General features: G+C 41.4%; 2 protein-coding genes across 3 annotated transcripts; one reads left to right on the top strand and one right to left on the bottom strand.

The window, feature by feature from the left end:
• The first annotated feature begins 698 nt into the window (after nucleotides 1–698).
• Nucleotides 699–4,301, top strand: CD1B (CD1b molecule). Its single transcript, XM_032260746.1, has 6 exons — nucleotides 699–865; nucleotides 1,170–1,436; nucleotides 2,107–2,385; nucleotides 2,582–2,860; nucleotides 3,216–3,309; nucleotides 3,991–4,301. Exons 1-6 carry the CDS (start codon nucleotides 805–807, stop codon nucleotides 4,010–4,012), a joined length of 1,002 nt encoding a protein of 333 aa, XP_032116637.1. The 5' UTR covers nucleotides 699–804; the 3' UTR covers nucleotides 4,013–4,301.
• Nucleotides 4,302–14,247: 9,946 nt separating this feature from the next.
• On the bottom strand, nucleotides 14,248–18,609 carry CD1C (CD1c molecule). 2 transcript variants are annotated; one of them, XM_032260744.1, is made up of 6 exons: nucleotides 18,198–18,609; nucleotides 17,628–17,918; nucleotides 16,653–16,931; nucleotides 16,145–16,423; nucleotides 15,723–15,816; nucleotides 14,248–14,674 (listed from the first exon to the last, which is right to left on the bottom strand). In XM_032260744.1, exons 1-6 carry the CDS (start codon nucleotides 18,256–18,258, stop codon nucleotides 14,641–14,643), a joined length of 1,038 nt encoding a protein of 345 aa, XP_032116635.1. In that variant the 5' UTR covers nucleotides 18,259–18,609; the 3' UTR covers nucleotides 14,248–14,640. The 2 variants fall into 2 exon arrangements, with proteins under 2 accessions (XP_032116635.1, XP_032116636.1); XM_032260745.1 differs by lacking the exon at nucleotides 14,248–14,674 and adding an exon at nucleotides 15,411–15,571 and having other exon boundaries at nucleotides 18,198–18,606.
• Nucleotides 18,610–21,000: the final 2,391 nt, after the last annotated feature.

Raw genomic sequence — 21,000 nt, 5'->3', positions numbered from 1 at the left:
GAATATTCTCTCCTCTCTCTCTCTCTCTCTCTCTCTCACACACACACACACACACACACACACACACACACACACACACACACAGTCAGCTTAGAATGTGAGGTCAGGAACACCAGACAATGAGGACAATATAAGAAAGACATTGAGAACATTGGGAAAGGCAGTAACAGATTGCCAGAGAAGATAAGACAGCTGGGAAGCGGAAAGACTAAGCGGATAATCCAAAAGCATCCCTAGGTTAAAGCAGACTAAAAGCTTAGCAGTTGTTTAATATCACCGTCTTATTCTACAGATGTGGGAATAAAGGCTAAGGAAGCTGACTCGGGCACTGCCATATTCCTGAAGCCTTGGTCTAAAGGTAACTTCAGTGATAAGGAGGTCGCTGAGATAGAGGAGATATTCCGAGTCTACTCCTTTGGATTTGCTCAAGAAGTACAAGACTTTACTGGTGATTTCCAGATGAAATGTGAGTCCAGTCCACTGAACTGGGAAGGTGAAATGAAAATTCAGAGTCATATGGGGGCTTTTCTAAAGAGCTTTGAAGGAAGCTGAGGACAGGGAGAGCAGCTGGAAATCAGGGAGGTCAGAGAGAGTCTAAAAGTCAGGGCTTGAGAGAAATAAAAGGAGGGGTAAGAGGCTCAGAGCTGTGGGAGGCACATTTTTCTCTGAAAAGCAATTTGGATGAGGAAGAGATTTGTCAGTTGGAAGAGAGAAGAAGTCACTACAGGGCACTGAGGAAAAGGTTTGCTGAAATTAGAGATCAAATACCAGCTCTGCCAGTAAGAAGTTGCATCTCCCAGTGAAATGCGGCTGCTGCCATTTCAACTGTTGGCTGTTCTCCTTCCCGGTGGTGACAGTGAACATGGTAAGATAACTCTGGCAGCTCCCAGCACTGGTGCAGGGGTCTGGATTTTTAAAAAAAAAAGCATACAGCACTTTCCTAGGTGCAATTGGATACTAAGGGTCTGGGTCTTTCTGCCTCCAGCCCTCTTCAACCATTCTCGTGGTTGAGACTGTAGCCTGAAGCCCTGAGGCAGTCAAATGTGTCAGACTTTATGTGTTCTTTAGATTCCAAGTTCTTGTTTTCTGAATCATTTTCATTTCCATTCTTCCTAATTGACTCCTGCTTCTCCATTTATCTTTACCATCTGCTTTTCCACTCTTCACAGCGTTCCAGGGGCCAACCGCCTTTCATGTCATCCAGACCTCGTCCTTTACCAACAGTACCTGGGCACAAACTCAAGGCTCAGGCTGGTTGGATGATTTGCAGATTCATGGCTGGGATAGTGACTCAGGCACTGCCATATTCCTGAAGCCTTGGTCTAAAGGTAACTTTAGTGATACGGAGGTTGCTGAGATAGTGGAGATATTCCGAGTCTACCTCTTTGGATTCGCTCGAGAAGTACAAGACTTTGCCGGTGATTTCCAGATGAAATGTGAGTCCAGTCCACTGAACTGAGAAGATTCTCAAGGACTCTCTTTTCTCTCTTTTTTGCAAGGTGTTGCTCTCTCTGATCCTTCTCCCTTCCTTTCTATTTTACCCAACTCCATGCATACGCTTTTCTGGAGTAGTCTCTCACTCCAGCTTCACACCTTCACACCTCGTATTTTAGATTCTTGCTACCTCTGCACTCTTCTCTTACTCTCGGAATAAGGCTCCCACTTTATAACCAGCTGCTGGTTTGTCTTGTGTGGAGCTTCTCCTCAAGGGCCCTTACTTCTCCTATCCTGTGCCTCAGTCATCTAATGTGTGGCTTTCTCCCCTAATCCATCTCTTCAATAATCTCCTCCATGCAGCCTCCTCTTGCTGGGAACCTCAGGCTCACTCTGGAATGCCACACTCCTGACTGCACCACACTCTGCCTCTCCTCTCCCCTCTTGCTCACTGTACACCTTTATCACATACCTTTGTTTTCATAGCATGCACATTTTCCCCAATGCTCTTGTTTCTGAAAATGTCTAAATGTTATAATTAGTTTTTAGCTCGTCATCAGTTTACACCCAAGAACTTTATCCCCACCAAAATCTAAAATCCTAGGTTCTTTTCTCATGCCTTTCTTTCTTATTTATGTTTAATAACTTGCTCTCTGTTTTCCTTCTGCATAGACCCCTTTGAGATCCAGGGCATAGCAGGCTGTGAGCTACATTCTGGAGGAGCCATAGTAAGCTTCCTAAGGGGAGCTTTAGGAGGACGGGATTTCCTGAGTGTCAAGAATGGTTCATGTGTGCCTTCCCCAGAAGGTGGCAGCAGGGCACAGAAGATCTGCGCACTAATCATGCAATATCAAGGTATCATGGAAATTGTGAGACTTCTCCTCTATAAAACCTGCCCCCGATATCTCTTGGGCGTCCTCAATGCAGGAAAAGCAGATCTGCAAAGAAAAGGTGAGTCCTGCTCTTATTTCACTTCCCACCACCTCCTCTAAGATCAAGAGTAGGAAGATATCAGGAGCTTAATTAACAAGTTATTTGGTTCCCAAAGGAGTCAGTGGGGTCGCTGTTCAAGTTTGTAGGTTTCTAAGTCCATAACCTTAGAACTCAAGTTATAACATGACACTTTCTTTGTCCCTTCCTGCCTTAGTGAAGCCTGAGGCCTGGCTGTCCAGTGGCCCCAGTCCTGGCCCTGGCCGTCTGCTGCTGGTGTGCCATGTCTCAGGATTCTACCCAAAGCCCGTGTGGGTGATGTGGATGCGGGGTGAGCAGGAGCAGCCAGGCACTCAGCGAGGGGACGTCCTGCCCAATGCTAACTGGACATGGTATCTCCGAGCAACCCTGGATGTACCAGCTGGGGAAGCAGCTGGCCTGTCTTGTCGAGTAAAGCACAGCAGTTTAGAGGGCCAGGACATCATCCTCTACTGGAGTAAGAAAGAGTGGGGACCCAAGCCGGAAATGCCAGGAAGTGATCCTTAGGCATAGAGGGAGGCACTGGGGAAGGATAGAGCTTGAGAGGTGAAAGAGGGAGAGAAAGAGGTTGATTGATTTCCAGGACCCCAATCCCAACAGAAGTAAAAATAGATAATCGAAGTTATCAAAAAGGTAGGAATTAAGGACCTGTAAACTGGGTAGAGAAGATCAAAGGATGGATCTATGGTGTCCAGGAATATGAGAGAGAAGTTGGAGATGACCATACATTGGAAGGAGGTGGGCAAAGGAGGGCAAAGCGATCTGTGTATAGGATGTGAAGTAGTATCCTTTTGTTGTCTCTCAATTGCCAGGAAACCCCACCTCCATTGGCTCGATCATCGGGGCAATAATGGTACCTTCCTTGATCGTTTTGCTATGCCTTGCATTATGGTATATAAGGCGCCGGTGAGTTGTGGGTGTGTTTTTTTTTTTTCCTAATATTTCTTCTCTGTCCACCCTTCCATTCTTTTTTACCATTTTATCTATTTAAATAGTTTATCCTCAATATTTTTACCATGCCCTTTCCCCAAACTCCCATCTCTTTTATGTGAACATTTTTTTTAATTCTGTTAAAATACACATAACATAAGGTTTACCATCTTTACCATTTTTAAGTGTACAGTTCAGTGGTATTAAGTGTATTCACATTGTTGTGCAAGCAATCTTCAAAACTCTTCCGTCTTGCAAGACTGAAACTGTATTCTCATTATACAGCAAGTTCCCATTTCCCCCTCTTCTCTAGGCCCTGGTTAAGACTCTTCTACTTTCTGTCTCTATGAATGCAACTACTCTAGGTACCTTATATAAGTGGAATCTCAAAGCATTTGTCTTTTTGTGAATGTCATATTTCATTTAGTTTAATGTCCTCAAGGTTTATCCATGTTGTAGCATGTGACAGGGTTTCCTTCCTTTTTTAAAACTGAGTAATATTCCACCATATGCATATAACATATTTTGTTCATCCGTTCATCTGTCTATGGACACGTGGGTTGCTTTCACTTTTAACTATCATGAATAATATTGCTATGAACGTGGATGTACAAATATCTCTTATGTAGAGCTCTTTTGTTTTTCTGTTTTTAACAGGTCATATCAGAATATCCCATGAGCCCTCATCATGTCTCCTCTCCCATTTGGAATAAGTACCAGGAAGCCCAAGATACGAGCCCGAGTCAATCTTATCACATTTCATCAAATGATTATCAAATTTGATGAAATCAAAGTTTTCCTATATTTTTAAATAAATTATAATTTAAAACATCAGCAGAAAAAAGTACTTAAGACTGTAAATTTATTGTGAGACTGTATTAACAGTATGATCCACACAGATTTTACATACGTTAAAATGTTGGAAAGAGTGTGTCTCAAAATAAATGAAATATAATACGTATGACTTAGTAGTGACTTAACCTTGTCTTCCTATTTTAAAACTTCTTTTTTTGCTTCTGGTTAAATATCATTTGTCAAAGTAAACCAAATATAATTATGCCAGGATCACTGTATTTGTAGAGATGTAGAGCTTTTTTGATGTAATTTCTTCTCTGTCTCTGCCTGGATGACTTTCTAGCCCTCAAGGCTCAGCTGAGATGTTTCTTCCTCCAGCAAGCCCTTTCTAGTGCTATAATAAAAGGAACCATGCAGAGACCCACTTGCTCTGTACCCATAGCATTGGAGTTATTTTTGTTTTACCTCTCCTTCTATCTGTAAGTTCCTTGAGGACAGTGTTTCCTATTTGTGGATCTCTGGCAAGATCTCTTAGCTGCAAATTCATTTTCTCAGTAAAAGTAATCTGAGTTGCTGTAACTGCCAAGTTAAGTGTTTTCTTTCAGAGTCATCTAATTTCTTCCTTTTTCTCTCTTTAGTTAACATAGTAGTTCCTCCTCTTCTTGCTAAAATAGTTTACACTGAGCCAAAAAATGTTATGCTTTCTTTGTTTCTGCTCCAAACTCCTTTGAAGAAAACCACCTTTGGCTTACGACTCTTACTCTTTTTCTTCCCAAATTAATAGCCCTCAACAGTGGTTTTTTGGGACCTTAAGATTTTCCTCTAAAGGTCCTTACCTTGGTAAACCTTAAATCACTCATGATTATAACTTCTGAATGAACGACTTTCAGAAAAAGATCTTCAGCCTCGAATTATGAGGGCTTCCCAACTGTTTCTGTGAGAGTGTGTGCGTGTGTTTGTGTTTGTGCTATTTTGGCCAATATATTAAAATACAGTCATTCCCCCTTATTCACAGGGGACACATTTCAAGACTCCCAGTGGTGCCTAAAACCTGCAGATAGGGCTAAACCTAATTGTCATCAGTTGGAACACATTTCTGTTTATGTTTTCTACCCACAAGTTTAATGTCTTAATTATCTCAACTAAGCACTTACATGCATGCACTCTGTCGTAGCTTTTGCAGTGTGAGGTGTGCAACAGCAAAATTAGAAACATTTATTTTTCCTTCTTCACAATTTCACGGATAGAAAATTCATCCTTACTGAAAATTTTAGCAACCTCAGCATACAATTTTTTTTCTTTGCTTATAAAGTAGGGGACTTTCACCTTTTCACTTGAAGGAAGCATTTTACGGCTTCTCTTTGGCATATCAAAATTGCCGGCATCACCACTCCTGTACTTTGGAGCCATTAATAAGTAAAATAAGAGTTACTTGAACTGTGCTTGTAGTAATTCTACAAGCACTATGACACTGCAGCAGTTAATCTGATAACCAAACCAGCTACCAAGTGGCTTAAGACCATGAGGCAAAGAATGACTCCTTTTCAGCTTTTTAATTAACAATTTTGTATATAAAAAGATAAAGAAAGCAGTATAAAAACAGCCCTTTGCTCATTGGACAGTTTTGAAATAATTATCAACTCGTGATTAAAATAAATTTCAGATATTCTATCATTTCTTCCTTAAGTATTTCAACTTGTCTTTCTGTAATATATAGACTTTTTTAACATGCGCCAAAATGACTTATGAAATCTCAAAATTAAAGGTCTCTTAATATCATTGAATATCTAGTTTGTCAGCATTCAAATTTTTTCCAACTGTCTCATAATTGCTTTTAAACATTTTATTCATTAAATTACAATAAAAATAAGATTCATGCATTAAAATTAGTTGGTATGTTCCATAAATCTGTAATCTGTAGGTTTCTTCTCTCATTTTTATCCTAGAAATAGCTTCATTCTTCTTGTAAAATCATCCAGTTTGGATTTTGCTGATTACATAGCTATAATGCCATTTAACATGACCCTTTGTCCTCTTTATTTACTCTATATCAGTTGACATGTGATGTGATCAGATTCAGGTTTTATTATACTATGTATATATCACAAGAGGTGTATAATGTTTGGTGGTCTTCATTCATTACTAGATTAATAGGTCTCAACTTTTACACATTTTACACATGTGAAAGTTATTGAGAATGGCATAACAGTGTGAATGTACTTAAGAACACAGAATTGTACATTTAAAAAATTGCAAAAATGGTAAATCTTATGTATTTGAATTTCACCACAATAAAAAAAAAATTGAGATTATCAGAAAAAATTTTGTTTACATGGAGATTGTGTGTGTGTGTATAGATATACATACATATATATATATGTGTATATATATATGTGTGTGTATACATATATATATATAGTTTGTCCAGATTGCTAGATATATCCTAGAAGTAAAAACTAATAATTAAAATATTTATAAACGTCTCTACAATTAAACATGGATTACATATCAACAAAAGTTACATCTTTATTCTTAATTATTTTCCAATTCTGTAGTCAGAAGTGTGGCTTTATAGCTGCAATTATTTATTTATTATTTATTTATTTATTTTGTATTTTGGCAATTCTCTTTCATTTCTGGCTTAATAAGAAAACAGCTACATTTTCATTTCTGCTTTGGCATCCAACCTGATGCAATATTATATTCCACATAGTCTCTAGAGAACAACTTACAATCATGAGAGCAATACAACTAAAAATTTAAATAGCCTGTTTAAGAATTGTTGTTAAGAATTATTGTGAACTATGGTTCCTCTGAAAATGAGTCAGGGACCTCAAGGTGCCCTGGGTCACATCTTATAGCCTAGGGGTTAAAGAAAAAAGTATTAAACATTCTTCAATTATTTGTTAGAATATTCCTAAAGAGACATTATCCTCAGTAACTATCTTATTACCTTGAGGAAATCAAAGAACAAATAATTTATTCTTTCTCTTTATTTGCCAGTTCTCAAGAGAATGAATGCTTTATATGGCATTCTCCCCAAGTGACCAATACTTTTTTGCATAATTATATACCCATGAATTTCAGCGTATTTGAAATGCTTGGATCTATCACAGTAATTGTTTTATTGAAGCTCAAATTGTCCTGTCTGTGACAGTGAGATCCTTTTCAAGTCAACTCTTCCTGAACTTCATCAGTACACCTCTGTCATTAAAGACTCTATTACTTTCTGATGTGGCAAAATTGCTCAAGGCTCTTGCTGAAACTTCTTGCCCTACACTGGAAATTAGCAAGGATCTCTGGTCCTTTTTAGTGGATATGGAAATTACTAGGTTATTCCTGATTTCTAGGCCTTCTAAGGGGGCAAACCTAAAAAAATAAAATAGGCTGTAGGAATTTTTTAAGGATAAATATCATCAGGAGTTCACATTTATACTTCCACTTCAAATTCAGAACTACATGTTTTACTCATCAGTCTCACTTCTACTTCACTTTTCTCCCACACAGAAAATCTTGGTTTCCAATGAGTCATTGTAATTATATATTCACCTGATTCCACAATATACATGTTACAGTCAGAATAGAAATACAAACACTATGTCAGAAAGATGGTGGAACAGGAGGTAACCCACTCATATCCCCCAACTCCGATAGTCGTTTACTTATCCACAGACAAAAGTCTCTCTTTGGAAGACTCAGGAATCAGGGTGGACCCTGTGAAAACTCAGTGGAACCTAAGCCCTATGTAGGCAGTTTTGAGATTGCGGACCAGTACCTAGATAACAGACCTGCCAATGATACAAACGTGGAAACATTCCCATTAACCAAAGGCTTGCCTACAGCCCCATTTGGCCTTGAGTCTTGAACCAAAAACATCCACCAATGTGTCTAGGAGGAATCACTCACACTAGTGCCTTGGCAGAAAAACTCGTCTGCCTGTGAAATATTGGCAGTGAATCTGAAACTTGCTCTGTAATTTGGCTCCAGACCCACTCAGCTGTGATCTTAGTTTATTACTGCTCACACAACCCAGAGAAAGACTTACCCTTATCTCACAGCCAGGCAATTACACATTTTTTCTGAACCTCCTTGATGGGACCACCAACCTTCGTCCCAAAGCAGATCAGACACAGTCTCAGCTCCAGCTCCTCTCACCACAGTTGAGAAATTCTCTTGCACATACATGGAACTATTGGAGATTATGTAACCACCTGAGCTACTAGGGAGGGCTGCCAGCATCCATCCCACAGTGGATCCTGAGGATGCATGGTCTTAGCTCCAGCCCTTCCCATTGTACTCAGGGAATTCCTCTGCCCATGTAGCAAACTGCTGGGAAGTACACACATCTGGACCACTGAGGTGAGTTTGTCAGCCACCCTTCCACAGCAGATCCTGATGGGACAGTCTCAGAACCATCGCCTCTGAATTCAACTGGGGAATTGTCCTAAATGTACAATGATCTACCAGAAAATGTGCACCCATCTGAGCCAATTAAAGGCATCTGGACTTAGGTCCCTGGCCAGCTTCCTCACACAGATTGGGTACTTTTCTTGGGTCTTCCCCAGTCCTTCAACATAAGGACTTCATGCCAATCTGACAGCCCTCATGAGACTCACAGTGAACCTGGGCTTAGAGTTCCCTCTAGTGCTGAAATGGCCGCAGAAGTCATGGACTCTGACAGGTTTGCTTAAATTCTGGACAGGCCCAGTAAAGAAAAACAGGCACAAACAAAGCCAGACTGTGAAGACTGAAAGAAATGCCTCTCTTCAAAGCAAACACATCAATGTACCTACACAAGTATCAAGAACAACTAGGGAATTATGAACTCACCAAACAGACAAAACAAGATACCAGTGACAAACGTTAAAGTGAAGAGAAGTATTATCTCTCAAGGAATTCAAAATAGCTTGTTAAGGAAACTTAGTGAATTTCAGTAAAACACAGAGGCTGCTGTTCTGCAGCCTTTGCTGGTGATATAGGCAGACAGGGTCTGCAGTAGACCCTGTCTACTCCAGGAGAACAGCAGCAGAGTCTTCTGACTGTTAGAAGCAAAATGAATAGAAGAAAATTCAGAAATTTATCAGAGAAGTTTAACAGAGACAAAAATAATGAAAAATCAAACAGAAATCTTAGGGCTAAAAAATACAATGAATGAAATAAGAAATGCAATACAGAGAATTAACAGCAGAATTAACCAAGCAGAAGAAAAAAAAATTAGTGAAATCAAAGAGAGACTATTTGAAATACAGCCAAAGAAGGAAAAAGAATAAAAAAAATAAAAAGAAACAAGTGAGGGATCTGGGCAAGATGGCCAAATAGGAACAGCTTCAGTCTCCAGCTCCCAGCGAGATCAACTCAAAAGATGGGTGATTTCTGCATTTCCAACTGAGGTACCTGGTTCATCTCATGGACACTGAGTGTAGCCCACAGAGAGTGAGTTGAAGTAGGGTGGGGTACCCCCTCATCTGGGAAGCACAAGGGGTCAGGGACTTCCCTCCCCTAACCATGAGGGACTGTGACAAGAGGAATGATGGACTGTGACCCAGATACTACGCTTTTCCCATGGTCTTCACCACCCACAGACCAGGAGATTCCCTCCAGTGTCTATGCCACCAGGGTCCTGGGTTCCAAGTACAAAACTTGGTGGCCTTTTGGGCAGACACCAAGCTAGCTACAGGAGTTTTTTTTCAAACCCCAGAAGTGCTTGGAACGCTGGCAAGACAGAACCATTTAGTCCCCTGAAAAGCGGGGTGAACCCAAGAAGCCAAGTGATCTAGCTCAGTGGATCCTACCCCATGGAGCCCAGAAAGTTAAGCTCCACTGGCTTGAAATTCATGATGCCAGCACAGCAGTCTGAAGGCAACCTGGGATGCTTCAGCGTGGTGGGAGGAAGGGTGTTCATCATTACTGAGGATTCAGTAGGCAGCTTCCCCACCCCCAGTGTAAATAATGCTGCTGGGAAGTTCAAATTGGGCAGAGCCCACCACAGCTCACCAAAATCACTATAGCCAGACTGCCTCTCTGGATTCCTCTTCTCTGGTCAAGGCATCTCTAAAAGAAAAGCAGTAGCCCCAGTCAGGGACTTACAAATCAAACTCCCATCTCAAAACACCTGGGGGAACAAAGCATCTGGGGAAAGGGGCGGCTGTGGGCACAGCTTCAGTAGATTTAAGTGTTCCTGCCAGTCGGCGCTGAAGAGAGCAGTGGATCTCCCAGCACTGCTCACAAGCTCTGCTAAAAGACAGCCTGCCTCCTCAGGTGGGTTTCTGACCCCCATGGCTCCTGACTGGAAGACACCTCCCATCAGGGGTCGACAGACATCTCATACAGGAGAGCTCCAGCTGGCCTCTGGCAGGTGCCCCTCTGGGATGAAGCTTCCAGAAGAAGGAAGAGGCAGCAATCTTTGCTGTTCTGCAGCCTCTGCTAGTGAAACAGGCAAACAGGGTCTGGAGTGGACCTCCAGCAAACTCCAAAAGAACTGTAGCAGAGGGGTCTGACTGTTAGAAGGAAAACTAACAAACAGAAAGAAATAGCAACCCCTCCTCTTTTTACTTTTCTGTATGCTTGACAGATTTTTTTGCCATCTCTTTACTTTTGGACTATGGGTGTCCTTGCACGTGAGATGGGTCTCCTGAAGACAACATACAGTTGGGTCTTGTTTCTTTTTCTCCTTTTTTTTTTTTTTTTTTTTGACAGAGTCTCACTTTGTCACTTAGGCTGAAGTGCAGTGCAGTGTCATGATCACAACTTACTGCACCCTGCACCTCCCCAGGCTCAGGTGATCCTCCTACCTCAGCCTCCTCAGTAGCTGGGACTACAGGCATGTACCACCATTCTTGGCTAATTTTCTTATATTCTTTGTAGAGATAGGGTTTTGCCATGTTGCCTACATTCATCTCAAACTCATAGGATCAAGCAATCTGCCTGCCTCAGCTTCAAAGTGTTAGGATTACAGGCATGAGCCAGGGTCTCATTTCTTTATCCAACTTGCCATTCTGTGCCTTGTAAGTGGGGTGTTTTGCTCATTTATCTTCAAGGTAAATATTCCTAAGTGTAAAGTTGATTTTGTCATCATTGTTAGCTGATTGTTATGGAGACTTGATTGTGTAGTTCCTTTATAGCATCACTGGTCTGTTAAGTGCATTTATGTGGTGGTTGGTAAGGGTCTTTTATTTTCATGTTTAGCACCCGCTTAATGACTTCTTGTAAGGCAGGTCTGCTGGGAATAAATTTCCTTAGCATTTCCTTGGCTGAAAAGGATTTTATTTCTTTTTCACATATAAATCTTATTTTGGCTGGATATGAAATTTTTGGTCAGAATTTCTTTTCTTTAAGAATGCTGAGGCCAGGCACGGTGGCTCACGCCTATAATCCCAGCACTTTGGGAAGCCAAGGCGGGTGGATCACGAGGTCAAGAGATCGAGACCATCCTGGTCAACATGGCGAAACCCTGTCTCTGCCAAAAATACAAAAAATTAGCTGGGCATGGTGGTGCATGCCTGTAATCCCAGCTACTCAGGAGGCTGAGGCAGGAGAACTACCTGAACCCAGGAGGTGGAGGTTGTGGCGAGCCGAGATTGTGCCATTGCACTCCAGCCTGGGTAACAAGAGCAAAATTCCGTCTCAAAAAAAAAAAAAATGCCAAATATCGGCCCCCAATGTCTTCTAGCTTCTAAGGTTTCTGCTGAAAGGTCTGCAGGTTGCCTTTGTAGGTGACCTGCTCCTCCTCTCTGGCTGCCATTAATGTTTTTTCTTTCACATTGACCTCAGATAATCTGATTTTTATGTATCTTGGGGATGGTTGTCTTTTATAGTATTTTGCAGGGGTTCTCTGAATTTCTTGAATTTGAATGTTGATCTCTGTAGTAAAGTTGAGAAAATTGTCATGGACAATATCCTCAAATATGTTATCAAGTTGTTTGCATTCTCAATCTCTCTCTCTCTCTCTCTCTTTCAGGGACATTAGTGAGTATAGATTTTGTCTCTTTACATGATCTTATATTACTCAGAGATTTTGTTTATCCTTTTATATTATTTTTTCTTTCTTTTGTATGACTGCGTTAATTAGAAGAACTGGTTTTTGAGCTGTGAGATTCTTCCCTCATTATGGTCTATTATGCTTTTTATATTCCAATTGTATTATAAAATTATTTAGTGATTTTTTTTAGCTCTATCAAATCAGTTTATTTCTTTCTTAAAATGGCAATTCTGTCTTTCAGTTATTGTATCATTTTACTGGATTCCTTAGATTCTTTGGATTGGGTTTCAACTTTCTTCTAAATCTCATGATTTTCATTACCATCCAGATTCTAAAATCCATGTTTCTTATCTCAGACATTGCAGTCTTGTTAGCAATCACTGTTGGGGAACTAGTATGTTGATCTGGAAGTAAGAAGACACTCCGGCTTTTAGAGCTGCCTGAGTTCTTCCGCTGGTTCTTTCTCATCTATGCGGGCTGACTTTCCTTTAACCTTTAAAGTTGCTGTCCTTTGGATGGGGATTTTTGCTTTTATATTCTTTGATGCCCTCAAAGGTTTAGTTATGGTGTAAGTTTGGTTCAATCAGCTAGCTTTATTTCTTGATGATTTCAGGTGGGCATGGCTCAGCTCAGCACTCCTGGGCTATGTGCTCTAACCCTGAGGGCCTGGGACCAGGCCCAGAGCCTTGTTCTTTGGCCTCTTGAGATTCAGCCCTTGCTTCACCAGAGGGGCCAAGGTGTTCCCGGTTCACTAAAACAATACTCCCATGGTTGGGGTGGGGGTGCTGCTAGCAAAAGAGTAGTGGCAGTGGGGTCTCCTCTCACATGCATGTACTGGCAGCAGTGGGTGTGGTGGGGTACAAACTCACATACATGCTGGTGGTGGCAGGGCAGCAGGGTAGCACATTCCATGCACCTGTACACCAGGAATGGTAGCGTGGCAGGGTACATGCACGCATGTGGGCTAGTGTAGACAGGGGAGCAGTGGTGAGGTCTTCATGCATGTGTGCACACCAGTGGTGGCAAATCAGCGAGGTCTGTGTGTGCATGCCTGCAAAGCAGTTGGGGTTGCTGCAAGCAGGTGCATACTGATGTGAGGCCAGCAGCAGAAGCTCTCTGGTGGTTTGTTGGGGTGAGCCAGTGAAAGAGCTATGGCAGTGGCCTCTGAGAATTGCCTCAGTTGAGCATCTGAAGCTGTGCTACAAGCAGATACGGACAGACAGGGATCCTGGGAGAGGCCAGCAGACATGGGGGTGCTCAGATCAGGCTAACCCCATTCAACTAGCAAGGTAGCCCTGTTCTGTCCAGGTCTGATAGTCAACAACGTGGTCAAAGCCACCTAGAGGAGCATGGCAAGCCTTGGGAAATGGATATTCCTAACCATGCTCCACTGTAGCTGCTCTCACACCAAACCCTCTGGCTTACACAGAAGCTGGAGTCCTGTCCCTGCCAACTCTGCAAGCAGCTCTCCCTGCCAACTCAAATGTCTGTGTGGATCACAGGGTCTCCTGCAGCTAGGATTCCAGAGGTTCATGGTGAGAGCGGATGACTTCATGCCTATTTAGCTCACCCTTTCCCTAGAAGCCACTGAGGACCAGGAACAAGTCCTAGTGTTTGGCAACCCTGTGTTGGGTTCACAGCTTCTTCCCCCCTTCAGCCCAGGGCCTGCATTCTCCCTCCATCCACTTTCAATGCCTTCTTTCCAATGATCTGCTCAAAGTATACTGCTCTTCTTGATGGTCTTATCTCTTGGTGGGAGAAGCTCTTCCTGGCTGCGTCTAGTCAAACATCTTGTCTCTCCTCCCAAAAATAAGTTTAATTGTATATACTTTTGGCTTTATTTCCATTTCCTGGGTGTCCTAGCATCATCTCTAGTGATCTCTCAGTATCTGCAGATCACAGGGTGACTATGGGTGCAGCAGAGTCACTTAGGGCCTCCTGGAGCCGAGGACATGAGCAGTGGAGGCAGAACCCAAGCTGGGTGAGTGGGCACAAGGAGACAAAGACCTTGCCAGATCTGGGAAGCCACCTCCTCCTCCAAAAAAAGTTATATCCATACATGGAATTCTATTCAGAAGTAAAAAGGAATGGTTACTAATACACTGAGTGGCATGAATTACTTACAACCATATGCCAAATTGAAGGCAAAAAAAGACAATATATATTTATTTCCATCTTAATAAAATCATAGAAAATACACATTTAAGCTTAAGTGGCATAAAGTATATCAGTATTTGCAAGAACGCCAGGTTGGTGGTGTGCTTGACTACAGACAGGTATGAGGGGTTATGAAATTTTACATCTTGATTGTGGTTTTGTTTACATGAGCTTATAAAATTGTCAAAGTTAACAGAACTTTGTTTTATACACTTAAAAAGACTGAAATTTTACTGTAAATTATACATCAATAAAATTTATTTTAATATTTTTAAAGAAACGAAAACAATGAAAAAGAAACATTGACAGATTGGGGAAGCAAACACTGCAGCTTCCGGAGAGTGGACACCATCTCATTTGTTTTATCCTCCACCAGTTTAGCGGCTGTATGTGCCTGTCTCAAATCGGTACCTAAAAAATATTAGTTGAATAGGTGAATGAAACCTAAAGGGACTAAAGTTTAGCTAAGGCTATCTCAGATAGCACACTCCTTTAGGAAATTTGTCTTCCATATACAGTGCAACAGTTGCCCTGACCCCACTCCAACCCTGAGGCCCAACTCTCTTGCTCCTCTTTCTTAAGCATTCTGTGACACATCTGCACCACGAATCATCAAGCATAACTTGCATACTCTCTATTTGTATTTGTAACTCTCTGTGTTTAGAAAATAAGCGTATCAAGGGGCAAGCCTGCACATTTCCTTGAAAGTTTAGGGAGAAAATGAGGGAGCTAAAGGAAAGTAGAATTCCTCTTCTAGGTATGAAGCATTTACACAAAAAGAGAAGTATCAATATTTCAAATGCCACAACAACATCGGGAAGGAATATAATGAGAAAAATTGCCAACATGACAGTTAATCCAACTTAGATATGGCGTTTTGTTTTGTGTTTCGCTGAGCACATCATATGCAAGAAAGGCACATTTATCATGATTCTTGCCTCCAAAAATCTTAAAAATGTGAGGAGAAAGACCCAAGTAGCTGCAACACAGGGTGGGAACTGTTGCATGCACGTAACAGTTGAAGTGTTCTCTGGGTTCAGTACGGGTCAAGGAAGATCGTTGGAGGAAATGACATCAGAAATGGGCTTTGAAGGTTGAGTGCTATTAAAAACATGGAGATTCCAAGAAAGCCATTCTAAACTCTAACTTGGTTTATATTAACAAATGTTTATTAGGCAGAAAGAGAAACAATTTAAATGGATAGTAGAAGGGATAGCATTACTGTGTTGTCTTAGGCTCTTGAGCTGCTGGGTTCTTATTACAATGGGGGAGTCGGGGGAAGAGTCTCATAGTATGTCCTGATATGAGCTGTGAAGGAACAGAAATGGGAGAAACCCTGAATAAGTTGGAGGTGATAACTGAAGATAAGGTGGTGTAGCCAGTAGATAAAAGCAAAGAGAGATAAAAATGGAATGTGAAATAAAAAACTGGGAGGAGAGGAGGAAATACAAAAACTCACCAGTGCTTCTTAAACCGTAATACAAGGACTATTAGAATCACCAAGATCACCACCACTACTACCAAGGCAATCCAATTCATGGAAAAGTGGTGTCCTGCGTGAAAGATACATGGATGCCATTTTAAACTCGCTGCTGATCCTACTCCATCTATTGATTGCCTTACTTAACCTGTGCATGGGATGAGTTGCATCAATTATCCTACTTCAGTCACTCTGTTCCCAAACTTACTCAAGGACGGATTCCTCACTTCCCCTTAAACCTATAGTATTGATGTGCCCTTAGGTCCTACTCCTCTATTTTTAAATTACCCTATTCATTTCTTTCTACAATCCCTCACCTAAGTCTACTATCCTCAGAATTTCCTCTCCCCAACCCTCTAAGCTCAAGAACCACTACGCACACTTCCGATCTTCAATCTTACCCCAGTAGAGGATGATGTCCTGGCCTCCTAGGCTGCTGTGTCTCACTCGACAAGACAGGCCAGCAGCCTCCTCAGATGCCACATCCAGGGTCACTTGAAGATACCATGTCCCATCAGCATTAGGAAGAATATCACCATATTCAGTGCCCAGTTGCTCCTCTTCATTTCGCATCCATGTCGCCCAAACAGGCTTTGGGTAGAAGCCGGAGACATGACAAACCAGCAATAGCCGGCCAGACCCAAGGCTGGGGCGACTGGACAGCCAGGCCTCTGGCCTCACTGCAGAGAGCAGAAAAAGTATTCTGATGAAGAAACTTACACACAGCTTACATCCACATCCACACATCCACATTAATATGCACAGTTATCTTTTTCCTGCTGCTAAGAAACTATCACCCAGCAAACCCTCTGTTCTTGTCTTCTTTCTTGTCCTAAGTTTGAAGGGTGGGAGGGTAAGAGGCAGGACTTGAACAGAAAAATCTTAGATGAAGGAGCTGAAACTACTGACCTTGCCTATGTAGATACATCTTCCCTGAGTCCAGGAGACCCAAGAGAAATCGGGGGCAGGTGCTTCTTAGGAGAGTATATACTGTTTCCTTAATGCCTTCGTACTGATTCAGTAGATCACAGACACTTTGGGCCAAACTCCCACAGTCTGGAGATGGCACCCATGTTGTATTTTGGAAACTCAGTAAATCTGCTCCTTTGAAAGCTACCTGAAAAAAGCTTTTGGGGCTCTCTCCAGAATGCAGCTCACAGCCTGCATTCATCTGTACCTCGAAGGGATCTGGAGGAAGGGAGGAATGAGAAAAATAGTTCAAACAAAAAAGTGAAAACAACAATATCAAAATCGAGGGCTGTATCAGGAAGTGAAGCAAGAAGGTTTTATATGGGTGTGAGAGTGAGCCAAAGACATATTTGATCAGAAACGAGAGAGACAAATTGTTGGGGATAGGGAAGGGGAACAATAAGAGATAAGTGCCTTGAATTAACAACAACAACAAAAAAGTGGCAGAGGAATGTGTGGAAAAATGATAGGTGAGCCACATAATATAGGATATAGGGTGAAGGGGGAGCCCGTGTGAGGGAGGTGTGAGGATAGCAGTTCATGCATGATGCATGAAATTAGTCAGAATGGTTGTTGAACTGTGGACATAGATCTTTGAATAAAGTGAATGAGGGAAAAGATTTTATTTTAAGGAAGTCGAGCACAGAGTGGGACAACTGTGTACTTCTGGATCATAGTACACAGAGGAAGACCACAGGAGGAAGATAACAAAGCACAAGAAAAAAATATTCCAAAAGTAGCAAAAGCCTAGGAAATTTGAAGGAGTCAACATCTGGAATATTCCCTAAAAGGTTCATGTATGCAGAATTTTATGGTGGGATGGGATAATGGGAAACGGTCCAGAAATTAGGAGAGAATATTTCCCAGAAATAGAACATTCTGAAGAACTCCCATAATTTAGTTGATTGAACTTACATTCTACGGGATATTGACTAGCACGGGCTTGAATGTCCTGCATTAATCCAATGCTGTAGGCACGAAATAACACGTTTAGGTATAAGAACTCCTTATTGCTGAAGTTGCCCTTGGACCAGGTATGCAGGAAACGTATTGTGTTTGATTCACGCTCCCAGCCATGAGTTTGCAACTCGTCCAGCCATCCTGAGCCATGACATTGTGCCCAGGATTGGTTGGCAAATGATGCGGTCTGGATAACACGGAATGAGACGTGTTCCGGGGCTGCTCTTGGTGGAAGAAGGCCAAATTCTATAAGGAAAAAAAAAAAAAAGAGAGGAAAGGAAAATGGAGAGGAAATGGAAAGTGAACCAGTTACCATGGAGAAATGTTAATGACTACTTTTGCTATAACACGTTCCTTACACAGAGCCCGATGCTCTGCCACCATCCTTCAAAACAGTAAACTGCACCAGGAGATAGGTATGCTCAGATGGCAAGCATTCTGGCATCTTCACTGATCCACCGTGGGAAAGCCCGCCACGCTCTACCCAGACACATGTAACCCTGCAGCTGACAGAGATGTTCTTACCGTCTGCATTGTCACCACCTGGGAGGAGAACAGCTAGCAACAGAAACTGCAGAAACAGCATGTCATTTGCAGATGTTCCTTTCTCTCAGCAAAGCTGTTTGCTGATCTCTGTTCTTAGCAAACTTACCCCTCTGTATATATATTCTGACTTCCTTCTACCAACAGACGATCTTCCCTACAAGCCACTAACAGCAGCTAAGAAAGTCTGCTTCCCTCCACCTTGGGCCTCCTACTCAGCCTCTCATTTCCTCACCTGCTCTGAACTGAAGTTATTCTCCTGTCTCAGGATTTCAACTGCTCTCCCACTAAGCTCCTTCATATCTACTTTCTTTCCCCAACCACCTTAGACAAGGTGGTGTGTGGCATTGAAAAATCACTTCATCCCTCTGAAACTTGCATATCATTTGTAAGATAAACAAGAGACACTGCATTCTTTTTCCAGTTCCTGTTTTAACAGATCACATTTCTTCCAGCTTCTCCCCTTAACTTTGCCTCCGCTCTCCATAGTGTCCCCTCTTCTCATCACTCCATTCTTTGTTTTCCCCTTCTGGATGTCCTCAAAGTTTTCTCTTTCCAATTTCACCCCTTTTTGATCCATCTTTCTTATTTCCTTATTCTCACTGATTCTTTTATAAATTTGAGATCTTGCTTTATCTTCCAGGATTTCCCTGTGCGGCTGTATAAACTACAATCTACTCTTTATTATCCTTAGAGATAAAATTGTAGTCATTCAGATTGCAAAGGTCCTTAACAAACATGAAGAAGTCCTTCTATTGCTCTTAATCTGTATAGTAACTCTAAAAAATTACACAGTACATGGTTGGTACCAGTGTCTTACTAGGCATATAAACATACAGAGATTAACACTGTAATCTCTTCTATCAAAGAGCTTTAAACTGCAGAACACATTTAAAAAAAAATTAAAATGCATTGTGATTTTCATTTCAATGTGTAGAATACCAGATATAAATCTACTTAGAATTATATTCTCTAGAGAAGCATTTGACTGCCTAACCACCTGGGAAATTCATAATTTGAAGTCCTGGAAGAATAGTAGGCATTTCAACTGAGCACTAAATTCTATACTGTATGGAATTGTATTGGATTATGGTAGTCAGAACATGCAGCTTTTTCAAGAGGACTCATACATGAGGAGACCACAGAAATCTATATTTAAGTTAAATTTTGTGATCTGATCAAAATGCATTGTATATAAAGGGCAGCATTTGTCAATATTTGATTTAAATAATTTATATGAAGTATTCAGTGATTCGTCAGTGACCCTGGCTGGTTAATATGTGTAAATACATGAACACACAATCTTTTTGAGATCCAGGAAGTATATTTATTATTATAGTGTTTCTTAAATCACATTAATTATTCACTGAATGTATTGGAGCAGACACTTAAAATGTGGGCATGAATTTGTGCTGCACACAGTGGCTCATGCCTATAATCTCAGCACTTTGGGAGACCAAGCTGGGAAGACCACTTGAGCCCAGGGGTTTGAGACCAGCCTGGGCAACAAAGTGAGACCTCGTCTTGACAAAAATTAAAAAGTTAGCTGAATGTGGTGGCATGCATGTATAGTCCCAGCTACATGGGAGACAGAGAGGTAGGAGGATCTTTTGAGCCCTGAAGGTCAAGGCTGCAGTGAGCCATGTTCATGCCACTGTGTTCCAGCCTGGGTAACAGATCAAGACCCTGTTTCAAAAAGAAAAATCCCATATGTAACATTGTTTCTTTTTCAGATTTATTTTTATTCTACATATTTACTGTGTAAACAAGATGCTTTGATATATATATGATTTCTTACTTAGATTTGTCCATGTTAACAGTGAGGCTGGAAGTCATTCTCAATGAGCTCTTCCTATCATGGCCACAAATATTTGGCAATTTCTATGGGCTACAAAATCTTTAAGAGCAATACCCAGTTCAAGCCCTACCCTAATCATTCATAAGCACCAGGTGCCATCTTTGTCCATCTTGTGCTATTAATGGCAAATACTTGGTTTGTGATTTTAGAAAACAATAGCAGATACCATACTATGTGTTTATTACATCTTTTTCCCCCATGGACCTACAGGAAATATGCAAACTTATTTCCTAATGGTTGGGTTAAGGTCATGGACTGGGTTCTGGGCAATGGAATGTGTGGTGCTGGAAGCATAGGCCAGCTCCAATCCTGACCACTGAAAATATCACATCTGATCATCTTGCCCTGCAGTACCAGCTTGGTGGTCAAATTTCCAAATGGCAAGGCTATGAGATGGAGAAGAGCAGCCTGATCTACATGCAGTTTACCTATATGAGAAATAAATCTCGTTGTGTTAAGCCCCCAAGTTCTAAAGTTTATGTGTAACTGCAACATAACCTAGCTATATTGGATAATATTATAAAAACCCAGTAAGTATCATCCTTTTTGCCCTCTTGAATGCAGAAGAAAACAAGATGAAAATAACACGAGATAGATGGATCTAGTGGTCAATCTTGACTTCTGATAATGCCACTAGATAATTTGCTTTAAGTGTGTAATCCAAGTGATCTTGTTCATACCGGGCCCTAAATGGAGTAGCCTTCTCACTGTTATGGACTGAAAGTTTGCAAACCCTCCCAAAGAAAAAAACTTCACATGTTGAAGCCCTAACTCTCAGTGTGATTATATCTGGTGATGTAGCTTCTAAGAAGTAATGTCAATCTCATGTCTATAGGATAGGGCGCTGATCTAATAGGGTTGGTGTCCTTATAAGAAGAGATACTGGAGTGCTCTTCCAATTTCCTTCTGTCTCTGCCTGTGTGTGTG

This window comes from Sapajus apella, unplaced genomic scaffold (assembly GCF_009761245.1).
Source record: "Sapajus apella isolate SASKATOON/1434 unplaced genomic scaffold, GSC_monkey_1.0 scaffold119, whole genome shotgun sequence".
In the NCBI taxonomy this organism is placed as follows: domain Eukaryota; kingdom Metazoa; phylum Chordata; class Mammalia; order Primates; family Cebidae; genus Sapajus; species Sapajus apella.
The sequence above is the reverse complement of the archived record's forward strand: the minus strand, read 5'-3'. Positions and strand labels throughout refer to the sequence as shown.

Bases quoted from the DNA above. Each gene is read 5' to 3' on its own strand.
- CD1B (XM_032260746.1), top strand. From the start codon at position 805: ATGCGGCTGCTGCCATTTCAACTGTTGGCTGTTCTCCTTCCCGGTGGT. The intron at 2,386-2,581 runs GTGAGTCCTGCT...TTCCTGCCTTAG, and splicing joins AGCAGATCTGCAAAGAAAAG to TGAAGCCTGAGGCCTGGCTG. The intron at 2,861-3,215 runs GTAAGAAAGAGT...CTCAATTGCCAG, and splicing joins GGACATCATCCTCTACTGGA to GAAACCCCACCTCCATTGGC.
- CD1C (XM_032260744.1), bottom strand. From the start codon at position 18,258: ATGCTGTTTCTGCAGTTTCTGTTGCTAGCTGTTCTCCTCCCAGGTGGT. The intron at 17,919-18,197 runs GTAAGAACATCT...TTTTCCTTATAG, and splicing joins AGGTGGTGACAATGCAGACG to AATTTGGCCTTCTTCCACCA. The intron at 16,424-16,652 runs GTCAGTAGTTTC...TGCTCTCTGCAG, and splicing joins GATGTATCTACATAGGCAAG to TGAGGCCAGAGGCCTGGCTG.